Below are 15,647 nucleotides of genomic sequence, written 5' to 3' on the forward strand. Positions count from 1 at the left end.
CCCATGTCAGTTCTGGCTTCCGCAATGCCAGTCGAACCATACTTGGGATGCTTTCTCTCTCCTCTTCCCCAGCTTTTCCCTTCCCTATGTCAGGAAGGGGATTATTTTCCAGTGACTCGGATCAAAACCTCAGCTGTCGACTACTTTTTTTTCATCTGCACATGCAACCCATTAGCAGATCCCATTATCAGTTCCTTCAAAATTAAATCAGAAACACCTCTCAGCATTTCCACTGCTTTCCTCTGCTTTTCCTGGGACTAACTCCCTGCTTGTACTGTGGCGCCTCTCTTACTTGGCGGCTGGATGCGCCTCTTAAAATGCACATCACATCTTGGCAGTCTTCTCTTCAAGTTTTCTCAAGGGCTTCCCATTTCACTGCGAGTATGGCGCAAAGTCCTCACCACCGCCCACAGGGAAAACCTCTCTCACTCAGCCCCAGACATGCCCTTCCTCCTGCTCTTTGCTTCAGCCACTCTTCTTGCTGCCGAACCTTGAATATACCAAGTATGCTCCCGCCTCAGGGGCTTTGCACCTGCTAGTTCTTTCCCCTACAGTATGCTCCCTCCAGATGTCCCCAGGGCTTATCTTCACTTCCATCAAGCTCCATTCAAATGCCACAGCCACAGAGAGAATTTCCAGGACCACCTTCATAAAATAGCACCCTCTTCCTTCCCATGCATCTCCATATTGCTCTTATTCGGGTTTACTTTCCTTCTTAGATTGGAGTGCCCCTGGATATGGCATGTGTGTGTGTGTGTGTGTGTGTTTGTCTGGGCTCCTCCCACTGAAATGTTAGCTCCTTCTGGCAGACTTTGTTTTATTTGTGATTGAATCCCCAGTGCCCAGAACACTGACCTTGAATATGGTAAGTGCTCAAAAAATGTTAAATGAGTGAATGAATGACATAATCTCCACCCACGGACCACCTGACACTACCTCCAGCCTCAACCCTCAGTTTGTCTCCTTATAATAAAAAGCACCACTGTTCAAGGCTCTGGAATTTCATAACTAACGTTGGAGCCTGAGAGTCAAATGGTGTATGTCATCTGCATATCTGAAGAGCAGTATCAATTTTGCTTTGCCTCTGAGTAACTGGCTGAGTGCAACACCTGAATTTGCACAGAGCAACTGTGGCTTCCACTCCAACAAACTGCTTGGGCCAGCTATATCCACCAGCATCACAATAGCTAGTCAGGGTCTGACCACCAGCTGTACAACAGGATCTTCCAGAAGATCTACTGGAGGCCACAGTGAAGACCAGAAAAGAACCCTGATCAGCATCAGGGAGATCATCCAAGCACTTTCTGGCTGCCCTTCCAGACCACACACTCTACTTCCTGGAGCCATTCCAGCAGTTGGCATCATTAAGTAGTGATCTTCTGAGCCCATTCCTCTAGGGGCGCAAATCCCTTACTGTCCCTGAGTCTGGCTGAACCTCAGACACTATCTCCCCTCTATAATCTAGAGTTTGGCTCAGACACATACGAGCTGCGCTGGCAGGGGAATTATTTAGCCTGAGACTCAGTTTCCCCCTCCTGTAAATAAGACATGATAAAACTTGGACTGGTTTGTTGTGAAGATAATGATAATATACTTAGAGTTCTTAGCATATTTCCTGGTATATACTAAATGCTTAATAAATGATGCCAAAAAATAAAAAATAAAAAATGGCAAAAAACCAAGCCAAACCTATAGATCAGAACTGTAATGCTAACCCATAGCTCAGAGGCAGCATGGAGCAATGGTAAAAAGCATGGATTTAGATGTCCCAAGTTTACTAGCTGTGGGACTTTGGGTATTTTTACTTCTCTATTCTCCGTTTATTCATTTATAAAGTGGAGTTACTGTCTACCTCATGTGATTATTGTAAGGCTTAAATAGATAATGAACATAAAACTCTTCTATTAGGATCTGGTCCAGAGTGCCATGCAATAAACTGCCAACTATTTAGAAGTACTAAAATAACAATTCCCTTATAAATTACATATTTTAATTAATTTTAAAAGGTTCTGCAAACCTGTTTACAAAGTCTTATTACCCCAGTTAAAGCCATACATTGAAAACTGTAAAACTACCCTATAAGCCTGGCCTTATTTTTAATAAATCTGAAATAGTGAACATTCTGGTTGACACAAAAGGACAAAGATAAAGGAACTACTGGCTTCTCTTTTATCATTAATGGCGCAGGTACATCACATGTAAATGTATCCTAAACCTGAAGGAACAGAGGCTGCTATAAACTGTAGATAATTATGTTATTCATCTGCTTTTTAAAAAATCAAAACAAGACGTCTTTAAATAGTTTCAGTATCACAGATAATACGCTCTAAGTTTATGCAGAACAAAGCTCTCTCTGTTCAAAGATGCAAAACATGGCCAAGCCAGGGAAGTGACAAACACATTAACTGTGCCATTTCAGCCTACTTCCAAGGCCCAGGACTCATTCGGATTCTCTTTTCTCATTTGAAGATATATGTAAAAAACTTCTAAGTCATTTAAAAATAATCTTTCACTTAGAATATTTCTTGCATTAGTTTTCAAGTTGTTTCCCCCATGGAGAAAGAGTTTGGAAACATATCAAGTGAATCTCTGCCATTCCACACAGCCCCACTTCTGCCCCCCCCCCCCCCCCCCCCCCCCCGAGCCCCACATTCTGGATTCCATCTCTTCTTCAGGCAGTAACCGCAGCTGGGACACTATGCCTTTTACATTTAGGGCTTCCAGGTTTCTATCCTTAACAGTTTTATTTTTTCCCCCTTTTTCATGGGGTATTCCTATCTACTCCCAGGTATCAAACATCATTCTGTTTGTTTACAATTTCCAAATCTGTCCCATCACTTTCCTAAATTCCACATATGAATTTCAAATTGCCTACTGGCATTCCCATGCAATCTGTCCAAGGTGGAATATAATGATTCTCTTTTTACATTTTCATGCCCCTTTCCCTTATTCCCTGGACCTTGACATCTTCCCCATGGCAACTGAAGTGTTTTTTTTTTTTTTTTTTAGAGCATCCATTGGGTCTAATGTTTTCTTTTGCACTTGGTATGGCCTGTCTTGGAGTACAGCAGGTCCTCAGATAACTTGGAAATAAACCGAGGAAATGGTTTCCATCAATGTTGTTATAAGTTGATGAGAAAAAAGAAATCCTGGCCCATGTTGAAAGAAACATGATATCCAAGGACTTTCATTATACTTTGTTTGGCTTAAAACTAGTTTTCTAGAACCTTCATGACATTAAGTGCAGAGGACTTACTGTACTTTTCTTCTGAGTCTTCACGGGCCACTCCCTTCAGACCATGGCTCAAATGTCACTGCAGAGGCTGTCCTGACCACCTCCACCAAATCAGTGCTCCTCAGCCTTCCTCCAGTCACTCTGCATCTTGGTCCCCCTCTTTTCAATGCACACATCACTATCTAAAATTATCTCCTTCATTTACTTGCTTTCACCAGCTTGCCTATGTCCCTCCTCTAGAATTTAAGTTCCATGGAGACAGGGCTTTGTCTTGTTCCCTAGGGTCTCCCCCAAGGGTAGACCACTGGACCCAGCAGGACATTCAACATGTGTGGAATGAATAAACAGATGAACGCCTCATCCTTTAGGAAGGAAAAGCCCCGCTGTCAAGAACTGAGCAACATCCTGAACATTTCTGTTTAAATGCGAGGTATTTCCTTCCCAACCCATTCACTCATGCAGCCCATTTGTAGCCACAGACAGATCATCTGTAAATCATAGGCTGATCGCTGAAGCCTCTCGATGTAGCACATTACCCCCGCAACACCCTCACAGCTGTTTTATATTAAACCTGACAGAGTAATAATAATCACAATCTCTACAGAAACCCTTCTCTATCTGAGCTGTGAACAGAAGCTGGGGGCCACGGGGCAGCTTTGATTTCAGGACCCCAAGACACAGTACCCTCTGATTGACTCCTGCGGGATCCCCAGAGCTAAGGAGGCTCTGGCCTGGGAATCCATTATCCCACAATCTCCCATCCGTACACACTCCTAAAAAATAATCTGCATCCATCTCCAAGGATCTCAACGGACCCTGATGGTGTCCCTTTTACAGAGGAGGAAACTGACACTCGGAGGCACGGGCTTGGTTGAAGCTTGGGTACAAACAGCCCCAATAGGCATCAGAGGTTTCAGGCTCAGACACCTGCCACTTGAGCTACTTTATTTCCTGGTTGTCCTCAAGAAGCCTCGGTATCCTTATTATTTTTTTCTTTCTTTTAAAATTTATTTTAATTTTTTTATTTTTAAATAATATTTGCTTCCCCCCACCCCCTCAAGTGCAGTCCCCATAGAATTTCCTTCCCGAAGGCACCCGTGCACCATCACCTCAGTCCCCTGTGCCCCTCCCTCCCTACCTCTGCTCCTCTCCCTCCTCCTCCCCTGCAGGCTGTCTCTGATTTATAATTATCTGTTTTTGCTTTGTTGTGTTTTGTACTGTTATTATTTTTTTTTACACTGATGTCTTATTTGGTTCCCCTATATTCCTGTTATAAGCGAAGCCATCCAATATTTTTTTTTTTTCCTTCTGGCTTATCTCACTGAGCATAATTCCTTCTAGCTCCATCCACATTGCTGCGAATGGCATGAGTTTATCTTTTTGATTGCTGAATAATATTCCATTGTGTATATATGCCACATCTTCTTGATCCAGTCATCTATTTTTGGGCATTTGGGACACACAGACCAATGGAACCAAACAGAGAGCCCAGAAATAAAGCCACCCTTATATGAACAACTACTCTTTGACAAAGGAGCAAAGAATATGCAATGGAACACGGAAAGTTTGTTCAATAAATGGTGCTGGGAAAACTGGACCTCCACATGCAAAAAAATGAAACTAGATCACAACCACTCACCATGCACAAAAATCGGTGTCTTTTTCAAAAACAATATCTGAAGCCCGCACTGGGGGAATCAGAATAAAGCCCAGGACAGGAGCGGCACGTGGGGTCCTGCAGAGCGGCGCCCGCTCACCCGGGAGGCTCCAGGGGACTTGCGGGAATGGGAGCCGGGACCACAACGCTGGCTCCCCGCTGGCGTCGTGGGGTTCTGGCCGGAGGTGCGGGTGGGGCGCGGAGAAAGGGCAGTGAGAGCACGTGGCGAAAGGATTTGAAGTGCTGGCTCCGATGGAGCAAGGAGAGGGGAGGGACTGGGTTTGAGGTTTCAAGGGAACCACGCGGGAGAGCAGAACAAAGCAGGGGCCCGCTCTCACCCAAATGCATGTCAGGCATTTAATCTAAGAGTTAGGTGCCAAGGAAGGGGGGCAGGGAGGTTTCGCGAGCGCACGACTCAGCCAGGAAATCGGGAGTTTGCATTTACCACGACGCCTCGCCGGGAGTCTGGCGCCTCCTCACTGCTCCCGGCCCTGCTTCTCCCGAGAAAAGCGGGAAGGAAAAGGGGCGCGGGAAGGGCGGGGTGGTGGAGGGGACAGCCTGGGGGATGCTCGCCCCGCCCCGCCCCCGCCAGCCGGCGGGAAAGATGCTGCGCGCCGCAGATCCCCAGCTTGGCACCGGTCCAGCGCCTCGGCCGCCGCGCCTGCTTCCCTGGAGGGTGTGCGGAGCTCGGGGCAGCGATGCCGGGCCCCAGAGCAGGGGGGCGGGAGAGGGCGGGGGCGCCAGCGGCGGCGGGGAGCAGCTGCGGAGCAGCGCCAGCTCCACCTGAGCGCGAGCCGGGGGTATTAGGGCGCGTCCCGCGGGTTGCCGCTCACGCGTCTGCAGCGCAGAGCCCAGCCGCGCTCTCCCCGCTGGGACTCGAGGAACCAAGCTGCCGGCGGCTCGGATTTTACATGATGAGAATGTGTGCCCGTGTCCCCTGCCTTCCGATGGCTGTCGCTCCAGCTTTTAGGTTAGCGATGTTGATGAATCCTTCCTGCTGATTGTTATGCGCTCTTCTCCCCGCGTAAACAGGCCACAGAACCTCAGATGTAGGATGGTGTAGGGGCAGGACTGGCCACAGTGCAGGTTTTCTGATCCCAAGCAGACCGGGTAAAGGAGGAGTCAGAGTCCTCAGTGGTTTTTGCAGGTCTTTTATTGGGATTTACCCTGTACACAGCAGGCAGGGGTGCTGGGGGGCCGGGAGGCTGGCAGGCCTCCCAGCCCCCAGCAAGTCTTCATTCTATCTGGGCTCTCCGGCCTTCTCTGCTTCTCTCTCGGCTTTTCCTTCGGCTTCTACTGGGCTCCCGTGACGCCACCCTTAAAAAAGCACAGTCTTAGCTCAGCTGAATCCCATCTACCTATGCCCACACCCTATTCCAGGTGCCCACCATCAGGCATGCATTCAGGACCGCAAGGATCCATCATCTATCCTGATGGCGGGAGGGCAGAAAAGCCTGACATTTTCTTTACCCTACAGATGGTGTCAAAATAGGGGTGCGGCTGAAGCTCTCTCGATGTGTTCTTTTAAATCTGACCACCAAGCGGGGAGTTTGAAGAAGCCACGCGATTGTTTTTACCTTGTACCAAACCCCACCCCGCGGCTATGGGATCTCCAAACTGGCCCTTTCTTTAATTGCATTATGGATGAAAGAGAGAAGGCAAGGCGCGGTGGGGGGTGTTACAAATTATGCCGCTTTTGTTGGGGTTTTAATTTTTTCAGGTTGCAGTTTAAACCATCACGCTCAGAGTAGACCTTCCTTTGGCGATTTTTTGTTAAATTCAAGCCCAATTCCCAGCCTTCCCCCATCCAATGGCCCAGGTGTTTGTCCATTTCTGTTAGGGGAAAAAGGCTGTCCCAAAGCTAATTCCATACAGGCTTTGTGGACTCCACCCCCACCCCAGGTCAAAACCAAAGACACTGGGAACTCCAAATCCCATCACCACTAAAGGGAAGGTGGCTGGGACCTGAGGGTGGGGTTAAGCAGCCAGGTGGATACAAAAGGCAGACATGTGGGCTTTGGGGCTCTCTCCATTTTGGGGCCCTCGGCCAGCTCGCGGCGTCCGTCTAGCTCTGAGAGTGACTTTGGGTTTCCAGGTCGTCGGATCGGGTAGGACGCATTAAAGACTTTATTTCCCTATTTTCTCCCTGAGTTGTACATTTTCCTTATTTCTTTTTCTCTTGTAAATAAACCTTTTATTAACCCTTTTGCGTGTGTCTGTAGTGGAGTATTCATAAGTCCCTTTAAAGCGCGCGGGTGAGGACCCACAGCCAGGAACCCGTTTAATATCGGGGTTGCTCTATAACATTTCTAGTGGGCCCTTCTTTTCCTTGCATGTGCTCATTCCCAGGTTCTGCAGTCTTTGCAGCCTCGCCCCGGCCTTGGAGACCTGAACTGACCACAATTCTTTGACCCAGGCGTCTCATAAGGTTATTTGTTCATCTTCAGGTTGTGAGAGAAGAATGCCTGGGCTGAAGGGCAAACAGGTTCAATCAGTACATGTCACTCAGATGTGGTGCCCTGGCCTGCTCTGTGGCCTTTGTGTTATAGAGCAACCCCGATATTAAACGGGTTCCTGGCTGTGGGTCCTCACCCGCGCGCTTTAAAGGGACTTATGAATACTCTACTACAGACACACGCAAAAGGGTTAATAAAAGGTTTATTTACAAGAGAAAAAGAAATAAGGAAAATGTACAACTCAGGGAGAAAATAGGGAAATAAAGTCTTTAATGCGTCCTACCCGATCCGACGACCTGGAAACCCCAAAGTCACTCTCAGAGCTAGACAGACGCCGCAAGCTGGCCGAGGGCCCCAAAATGGAGAGACCGCCCCCAAAGCCCACGTGTCTGCCTTTTGTATCCACCTGGCTGCTTAACCCCACCCTCAGGTCCCAGCCACCTTCCCTTTGGTGGTGATGGGATTTGGAGTTCCCAGTGTCTTTGGCTTTGACCTGGGGTGGGGGTGGAGTCCACAAAGCCTGTATGGAATTTGCTTTGGGACTGCCTTTTCCCCCTAACATTTGGAGTTAGTCTCTCTAAATGCCATTTCAGTGGAAGGAAGACAACCATTGTCTCCCAGGGCACAGGTAGACATTTTCTTTCAGTCACTGGCATTGGTTGCTATTAGGGGCCATTTGTGTAGTCTGCCTCTCACCTCTTTCCCCCCAAACAGGGAACATCTTTTATTTCTATTGTTGAAGACCAAGCAAGCACAGGCACCATCTTCCCAACCAATGTAACTAAAACTTTCAGTAAAACTGCCTCTGTTGGGAGCCCACTAATGCTGCTTTTCAGGCCACCCCCTACAGGGCAGGTTATGATGAAACTCTTAAGGGAAACTGTGGTGGGAGTCAGAAATTTGCATTGCTAAAACCCTCAAATGAAGGTGATGCAGGAAGCTCAGAAAGCCTCACCTTGCTCTTAGGAAGGGATCATGTTCCCTGCCCCCACTTGCATGCAGCTGCCTTGGATTAGCTAGTGGCCCTGTGGGGTGAGCTGCAGCAGAAGGAAGCTATACAACATGGGCAGGTGGGCTAAGTAAGAAGGAAGAGCACTTGTTCCTGTGGGTGATTTGTATCTTGGTATTGCTGGGATGGAGAGACATGTACAGGCACTTAGTAGAGACATGGGTGAGAGACAAGTGGTGAGACTAACAATGGCAGTCCTTATCTTAATATGATACCCTCTTGTAGGGTAAGGAAAAATGTCAGGCTTTTCTGCCCTCCGGCCATCAGGATAGATGATGGATCCTTGCGGTCCTGAATGCATGCCTGATGGCGGGCACCTGGAGTAGGGTGTGGGCATAGGAAGATGGGATTCACCTGGGCTGAGACTGTGCTTTTTTTTAAGGGCGGCATCACGGGGACGCCAGTAGAAGCCAAGAACGAATGGAAGCCGAGAGAAGAAGAGAAGCAGAGAGAAGGCCAGAGAGCCCAGATAGAGCAAAGACCTGCTGAGGGCTGGGAGGCCTGCCAGCCTCCCGGCCCCTCAGCCCCCCTGCCTGCCATATGCCTGGTGAACCCCAATAAAAGACCTGCAAAAGCCCTGAGGGCTCCAGAACTCCTCCTTTACCCAGTCTGCATGGGATCCTAGAAAACCTGCTCAGTGGCCATTTCTGCTCCTTACACCTCTCTTGTCCCAGCTTTCTGGGACCTGCTCCCAAACTCCTTCCCTATGGTTTCCAGAAGGTGACTTACACTTGTGGCAAGTGTTTAGACCTCAGTGGCCCCACCTCAGGCTGAGCCTGTTTGGCTGGATATTTTCCCAGGAGGGGATAGGTAATTTTGGGTGTTTTACTGGGAAACTCTTCCTAGGAACTCTCTTATCCTCTCTATGCACACACCAATTCTATTAGAGTTTTTTTTTTTTTTTTTTTTTTTTTAAGAGCGCTTCCTTTATCTTTATGGGGTGGGTGGCAGATCCCTGTTTTAGAGAATGCACCCCATAAATTTGGGGGTCCCTGGATACCTCTTGGTCACTCAGGCTAATATTACCATTTTACTGCTGCAATATCAAACTTATCGAGAGAGACTTGATGCAGGTATATAGACCAGATTAGGGTCTGGAGACTTCAAAATGACTTATATGTGTAGCTGCTATACAGAGGTCAAAAACTGTGTACTCAGACCAGCATGGATGCACGTCCTATAGGACATCCTAAGAAGACATTAGAATGATAAGTAAATTGTTCTTAAAAATCAAAGTCATTTTATTTATTTTCTCCTTATATTTTGACATTTGTGTTATATAATTACCCTATAATAGTTCAGGCAATGTAACATAATACTTGATATCACAAATAGTATTTGCAAGGACCTGTATCCAAAAATAACACCTCATCTGTTCAGGCTTTATTCTTAATCTTGCATTGTGAGGATTTAGAGACAAATTCTTTTTTAAACCTCAAATTTCTGTTAATGGCTAGAGGAATAAATTGAACTAATTTTACTATAAACAATACATATGACCTTAGATAATAAAAATAAGCCAATTACATCGATGCAATGTTTTAATTTTTTCATCTGTAAGAGGGGGCAAAATATTTCTGCTCTACTATGTATTCTGATGCCATCGCATGCAAGAAAATCCTTTGAAAATGCTATAAAACTGTAAGATGTCATTAATCTGAGATGATATGAAATGTATGACCAAATGTTTGTAAAGTCATTTGATGTGATAGGTTAATTGCTTTTGATTAGATGGATGTACAGTGACCAGCCAAGGAGAGTTATAATCTAGGGATGAGTAAGGGCCATTAGGAGAATGAATCTTATAAAATGAAAAAATTATTAGAATAATGGAATTTCCATAAAAAAGGATATTTTCATTTAGATTGTGCATTTTCCATCATTTCTTTGACTAAAAATGTACATCTTTACAAAGTTAATAGCCAGTAAATATATTTGCATTTCCTGCCACTCACTCTCTCACCATTTAGTTTTACATCCCCTGCCTTTTAACTTCTGAAATTACCTTGCGCCATTAGCATGGTGAGAAGACAAATATTCGCATTTGCCTGAATTCTCCACTGGGCTAAAGACTTTTGTCCCTGAAGGAAGTACATACTGAATTTTTGACAGTTTGGTCGTTCTTTGCCTTTTGTCAGTACTACTCTTTGCACTGAGGTACTCAGAACCAGTTGCTCAGTGACACAGATTCAAAATACATAAGGGCAGTTAATTTTTTCTGAGCTCTGAAGCCCAAAAATAAGAAAAATCTCAGACTGGGAATTGAGATGAAATACATAAACATATGAAACTTAGTGACTCAGATTGTTAGTCACAGAGTCACTGGTTAGAGTCTGGATGCAATCCACTGTGGACAGTGGCCAGTAATAATGATGATGATATTTTGCTTTTCCTTAGTGCTGTACAAAACCCTTTGCAAATGTTGCAAGGAAAAAGAAAAAGTGGAAAGATATTTTCTTCCAAATATTTGGGCCAAATTAGAATCTTGTTAGCCTCAAGGTACTTTTTCCCTTTACATAAATACAGAAAAATTGCAAATAATTGTAATACAAAACAACTTAAGCAATACCCTCATTAATATTCAATTAGCATAGTAAGCCCTCGTTCCCAGCCTCTTGTTTGAAACAGACTGGATCCAATGTGTAGTCTTAGAGTAAAGAAAATAATGGCTCCATAGAAGTTCGTCCACATAGAGCCAGGAGCTACATTCAGAATTATGTTTTGTATTATTATACTTTCATTAGTAATTAGCCTTCCACTGAAGAACTCACTGTGGGTAGATTAAAGTCTGCTCTTGCAATATTATCAGGCATGAGTAATATTATCAACAGTAAGTGCTGGTCTGCTTCAGATATCCTCCCACTATCTCCCCATCTGACCGGAACAAGAATTGGATAACTTCAGAGTAAAAGAATAATGTGTCCATGTGTTCCTCCAGATCTCAGAGTCCTGGCAGCCAACCTCAGCTCTCTTGGCCACCATAAAGCAGCCATTGAAAGGACACAGCTGCAGGAACTAGGGGCTAAGCGCTAAATAAATCCACAGGGCTGGAGGCACAAGTCATGTACATGACCCTAACACAATACCTTGTGGTTATGAATGAGGGGATTAGCATCTTATGGTGCTGTAGCAGCTTATGCAAAATTAATTGGTGCCTCAGCCAGTGCTGAGTTTCTAATGGAAAGATGTCCACTTCAAACACACACGTATTTAAAAAAAAAAAAAAAAAAACCCAAGGAGGCCTTAGTCAACAAAAACTTTGGCTGGTATTATGGGGAAAGGAAGGACCAAATGCAATGGGAACTAAACCTATTATTCTCTTAGCTGGACATGGTTTTTCTTCGGATCAGAGTTGACGTACAACTCCCATTGGCATTATCCCAGGAACTGATCTCGGTGTTGGCAGGTTCTGGGGTGTTGTATTTTAGACTTGATGTGGAGAGAGCTTGGGAAAGACTTTAGGGACATAGGGCTTGAGTTCTGAGTTGTCTTCCATGGGAAGAAGATTGAGAAAGATTGGATACTGATCTACCCAAAAAGTAACTCTTCTCAAAGTGTGTTTTAAGTCACTTTGCTTTATATGTGAAAAAGATGATGTTGTGATTCATTGGGTTTGAGAAACAATAGTATAAACAAAGTTTAACACACTTCTGTTTTGTGTGACTTCTGGGAGCCTTATATCAACATGCATTGTCAATATTCAAGACGACTAGCGAAATTCAATGTTCCCCAAACTTTTTGACCATGGAAACCTATTTAGGGGGTGTAGGGGCAGGATGGGAGTGGGGCAGATTCTCTAACCTGAGCAGACTGGGTAAAGGAGAGTCCTGGAGCCCTCAGGGTTTCTCAGTCTTTTATTGAGCTTTTACATGTAGTGCAGCAACCAGGTACACGGCAGGCTAGGGTGCGGGGGGCCAGGAGGCCAGCAGGCCCCCACACCCCGGGCAAGTCTTCACTCTGGGCTTCTCTTGGGTTCTTTTTCCCCTTCTGTCTCTCCTCCCTCTTCTCCTGCTTCTGCTTCTGCTTCTCTTGGCAGATATCTCAATACTGAGTCATGGCCCACAGAAGTAAAGGACACAGCTTACAAAAATGTAACAGATGCAGGTGCCCTATCCTGCAGGGCAATCCTAATGGTGGGAGGGCAGAAAAGCCTGAAAACCATTTTTCCTAGGGGTGGGTATTTTATAAAACATTGAAGACATTATATTATTGTGAAATCTTTAAATTTATGTTAATGTTATCTCCAAGTAAAGTGTTTTATATGGTCTTAATGATACACTGAATGGACTAAATGCTTAAAATAGAGCATTTTCAAACCATGCATTTACTTTTTTTCCCTTTTAAAAATATGCAATAAAAACAAAAGTGGACATTGCTCAAATCTTTCTCAACCTCTCAAAGGCCCTGGCTCTGTGATTTGTGCCATACTTAAAGTTGACGTGAAGCTTTATCTTGTTTTAGAAGACAAGGACATTATTCTTACCATACTTTCTCCTTTCTCCCTAGGTAGGAGCAAGACCAGCCTTTTGAATAAGCTGAATAGGCTGTGAGATGAAAACTATTTCACTATGGTAATTACCTTTTTTCTCTCTCAAAGATAGTGAGGCAACTTCCAAAGGCGATTATTTTTATTTTTTATTTTATTTTTTAAAAGAATTATTTATTTATGCATACAAGAGCTGGGGTACAGGCCAAAGTTGGGGAGAGTGAGAGGATTCACCAGAGACAGAGTGGGGAACAGAACAGGTGGATCGACTGTTGATTAATTCATCTGTTTTTGTGCCAGCACCAGTTTTCAATATGACTGTTTAAGTTTGAACTCAGATGCTGTGATGCCTCCATCTCTCTCCTTTTCTCCCAAGATTGCTTTTGCTATTTGAGGCTTTTTGTAATTACATATAAATTGCACTAACTTTTGTTCAAATTCTTTAAAAGTATCACTGGTATTTTGGTGGGGATTGTGTTAAATTTATATATCACTTTAGGTAGCATAGTCAGTTTAATTTTGTATTGATTGTCCCCATCCATGAGCCTGGGATATGCTTCTGTCTCCTCATGTAGTTATCCAAGTCCTTTAATAATGTCTTGTAGTTCTCTTTGGGTAGGTCTTTGACCTCCTTATTTAGGTTGATTCCAAGGTGATTAATTCTGTTTGAAGCAATCATATATGGAGTTATTTTCTTGAATTCCTTTGTTTCTTGTGTATTGTTTGTATATAAATAAATTATGGATTTTTAAATGTTAATTGTATGACCTGCCACTTTGTTATATTTATCTTTCAGGTTTCAGTCTTTAGGTTCTAGAGTTTTTAGCCTTAAGGGTTTTCAATATACACAGTATCATAGTACCTGTGAGTAGTGATATTCTCACTTCTTTCTCAACTTAGATTCTCTTTATTTCCAGTTTTTGTCTAATATCTCTATCCAAAACCTCTAATACTAAGTTAAACAGAAGTGCTAACAATGGGCATCCTTGTCTAAGATCCTTCATCAGCTTAAGGGGGAAGCTTTCAATTTTTCACCACCAGATATTATATTAGCTGTTGGTGTATAATACATGGCTTTTCTTATATTGAGGTATGTTCCTTCTGTTATAAATAGCTTTTATTATAAATGGGTGCTGGATCTTACCAAATGCTTTCTCTGCATCTATTATCATTTATCTGTACTTTTGTTGATATGATCTTCTATATTAATTTACATACATTAAGCTATCATTACATCCCTAAGATAAATACCAGTTGATCATAATATATAATCCTTGTGATACACTGTTGAATTCAACTTGCTAATATTTTGTTGAAGATTTTTGTATCAATGTTCATCAAGGATCTATTGGTCTATAATTTTTTTCTCATGTTTTCTTTATCTGACTCTGGTATAAGTGTAATGTTTACAAATTAAAAGTATTAGGGAGTGTTCCCTCTTGTGTTTTTAAAAACAATTTGAGCAAGATGGCATTAGTTTTTCTTTAAAGTTTTGATAAAACTCATTTGTAAAGTGGTCTGATCTTGAGCTTTTCTTTTTGGAAAGATTTTTCTGTTGCTATTTCAGTTTCCATGGTTGTGATTAGTTTGTTCAACTCATCTGTGTCTTCTGGGGTTAGTCTTGGTACTTCTGTGCTATCTGTAGTAATTCCATCTCTTTCATTTCTGATTCTGTTTATTTATTCCTTTCCCTCTTTTTTCTTTGTTAACCTGACAAGAGATTGTATATTTACCTTCTCAGAGAATTAACTCTTAATTTTATTGATCTTTTGTAGTCTTTTTTATCTTTATTTCATGTATTTCTCCTCTTGCTTTTATTATATTATTTCAAATAATTGGGGGTCTTGTTCGACTCTTACTCAAGTTGCATTATATAGGGAATTGAAGAATCACCTCCAGTGACCATCAGGGATTCAAGCTTCCTACTAAGCTGTGGGTATCAAAGTTATAGGTTGGGGATCCACAGTAACCCCTCTTCCAGCCAGCTCTTCAGTGTCTCATATATTCTCATGCCAGCTTCTACCCCTAGGATTTACTTGAGCACCAATGCAGTACTGGGCATAGATTGTAGTTGGTACAGGGTCACAGGTGGGAATTGTTCTCTTTTCTTTCTCTGCACAGAGCCTTATCCTGGGGTCTTTGTGCCGGCTGTTAACAGGTGTTTGCACTATGGTGAATGAAAGTATTTATTTCATTATCTTGACTTTAGCCCTGGAGGGAGGGGAGTGGCAGGTGTTCTGAATATTCCAACCTTGGACTTTGAGTAATAGCCCCCTTTAGGAGGAGACACAGGTGATCCAACCTGGTTCTTCCCAGGGGTTTGGACCTTAGATATTCTATATTGGGAGCCTCAGACTCAAGCCAGTAATTGTCACTCTGCAGCCCTGCTCCTAAAGCTCTCTAACAATGCACTCTCTGTCCTGCACACCAATTCTATGCACCCCCATACCCAGTGCAGTGCCAGGTCTCCAAAGTCTCCAGTGTTGTCATGAGTCAGCAACTGTGGGTGGTTTGGTACGGCAGCTGCCCCTCCTTCTTGTGGGGTGTGCTGCCCCAGTATCATTGTAAACATAGTGCAATTAAACTTTTCCTATTCCTTTCCACAGGACTGTTGCTTCTGGTACGTATTGTAGTCATCTGGCTTTTCCAGGGAGTTATTGGCTGTGTTCAGCTGCACTCTAGTTGTGAGCATATGGAGCAAGCAAGTCCGGCATCATGCTGGACTCTCTGTAATCTATAATTTTTTTAAAGGTTTTATTTATTTTTGTGTAGAAGTACTGGGGTGGAGGCCAGAGGTGCAGGGG

The 15,647-nt window shown here is 43.9% G+C and overlaps 1 protein-coding gene across 1 annotated transcript in view; it reads right to left on the bottom strand.

Annotated features, from left to right (window-relative positions):
- The window catches only part of PRTFDC1 (phosphoribosyl transferase domain containing 1), an 82,623-nt gene extending 67,208 nt beyond the window's left edge, over positions 1–15,415 (bottom strand). The window contains 2 exon segments of the mRNA XM_054694680.1: positions 5,331–5,652; positions 15,293–15,415. Of these exon segments, the coding sequence (XP_054550655.1) occupies positions 5,331–5,652; positions 15,293–15,415 (445 nt within the window).
- Positions 15,416–15,647: the final 232 nt, after the last annotated feature.

Source organism: Talpa occidentalis, unplaced genomic scaffold (assembly GCF_014898055.3).
Source record: "Talpa occidentalis isolate TD23 unplaced genomic scaffold, MPIMG_talOcc4v2.1 talOcc4.14, whole genome shotgun sequence".
NCBI lineage: Eukaryota > Metazoa > Chordata > Mammalia > Eulipotyphla > Talpidae > Talpa > Talpa occidentalis.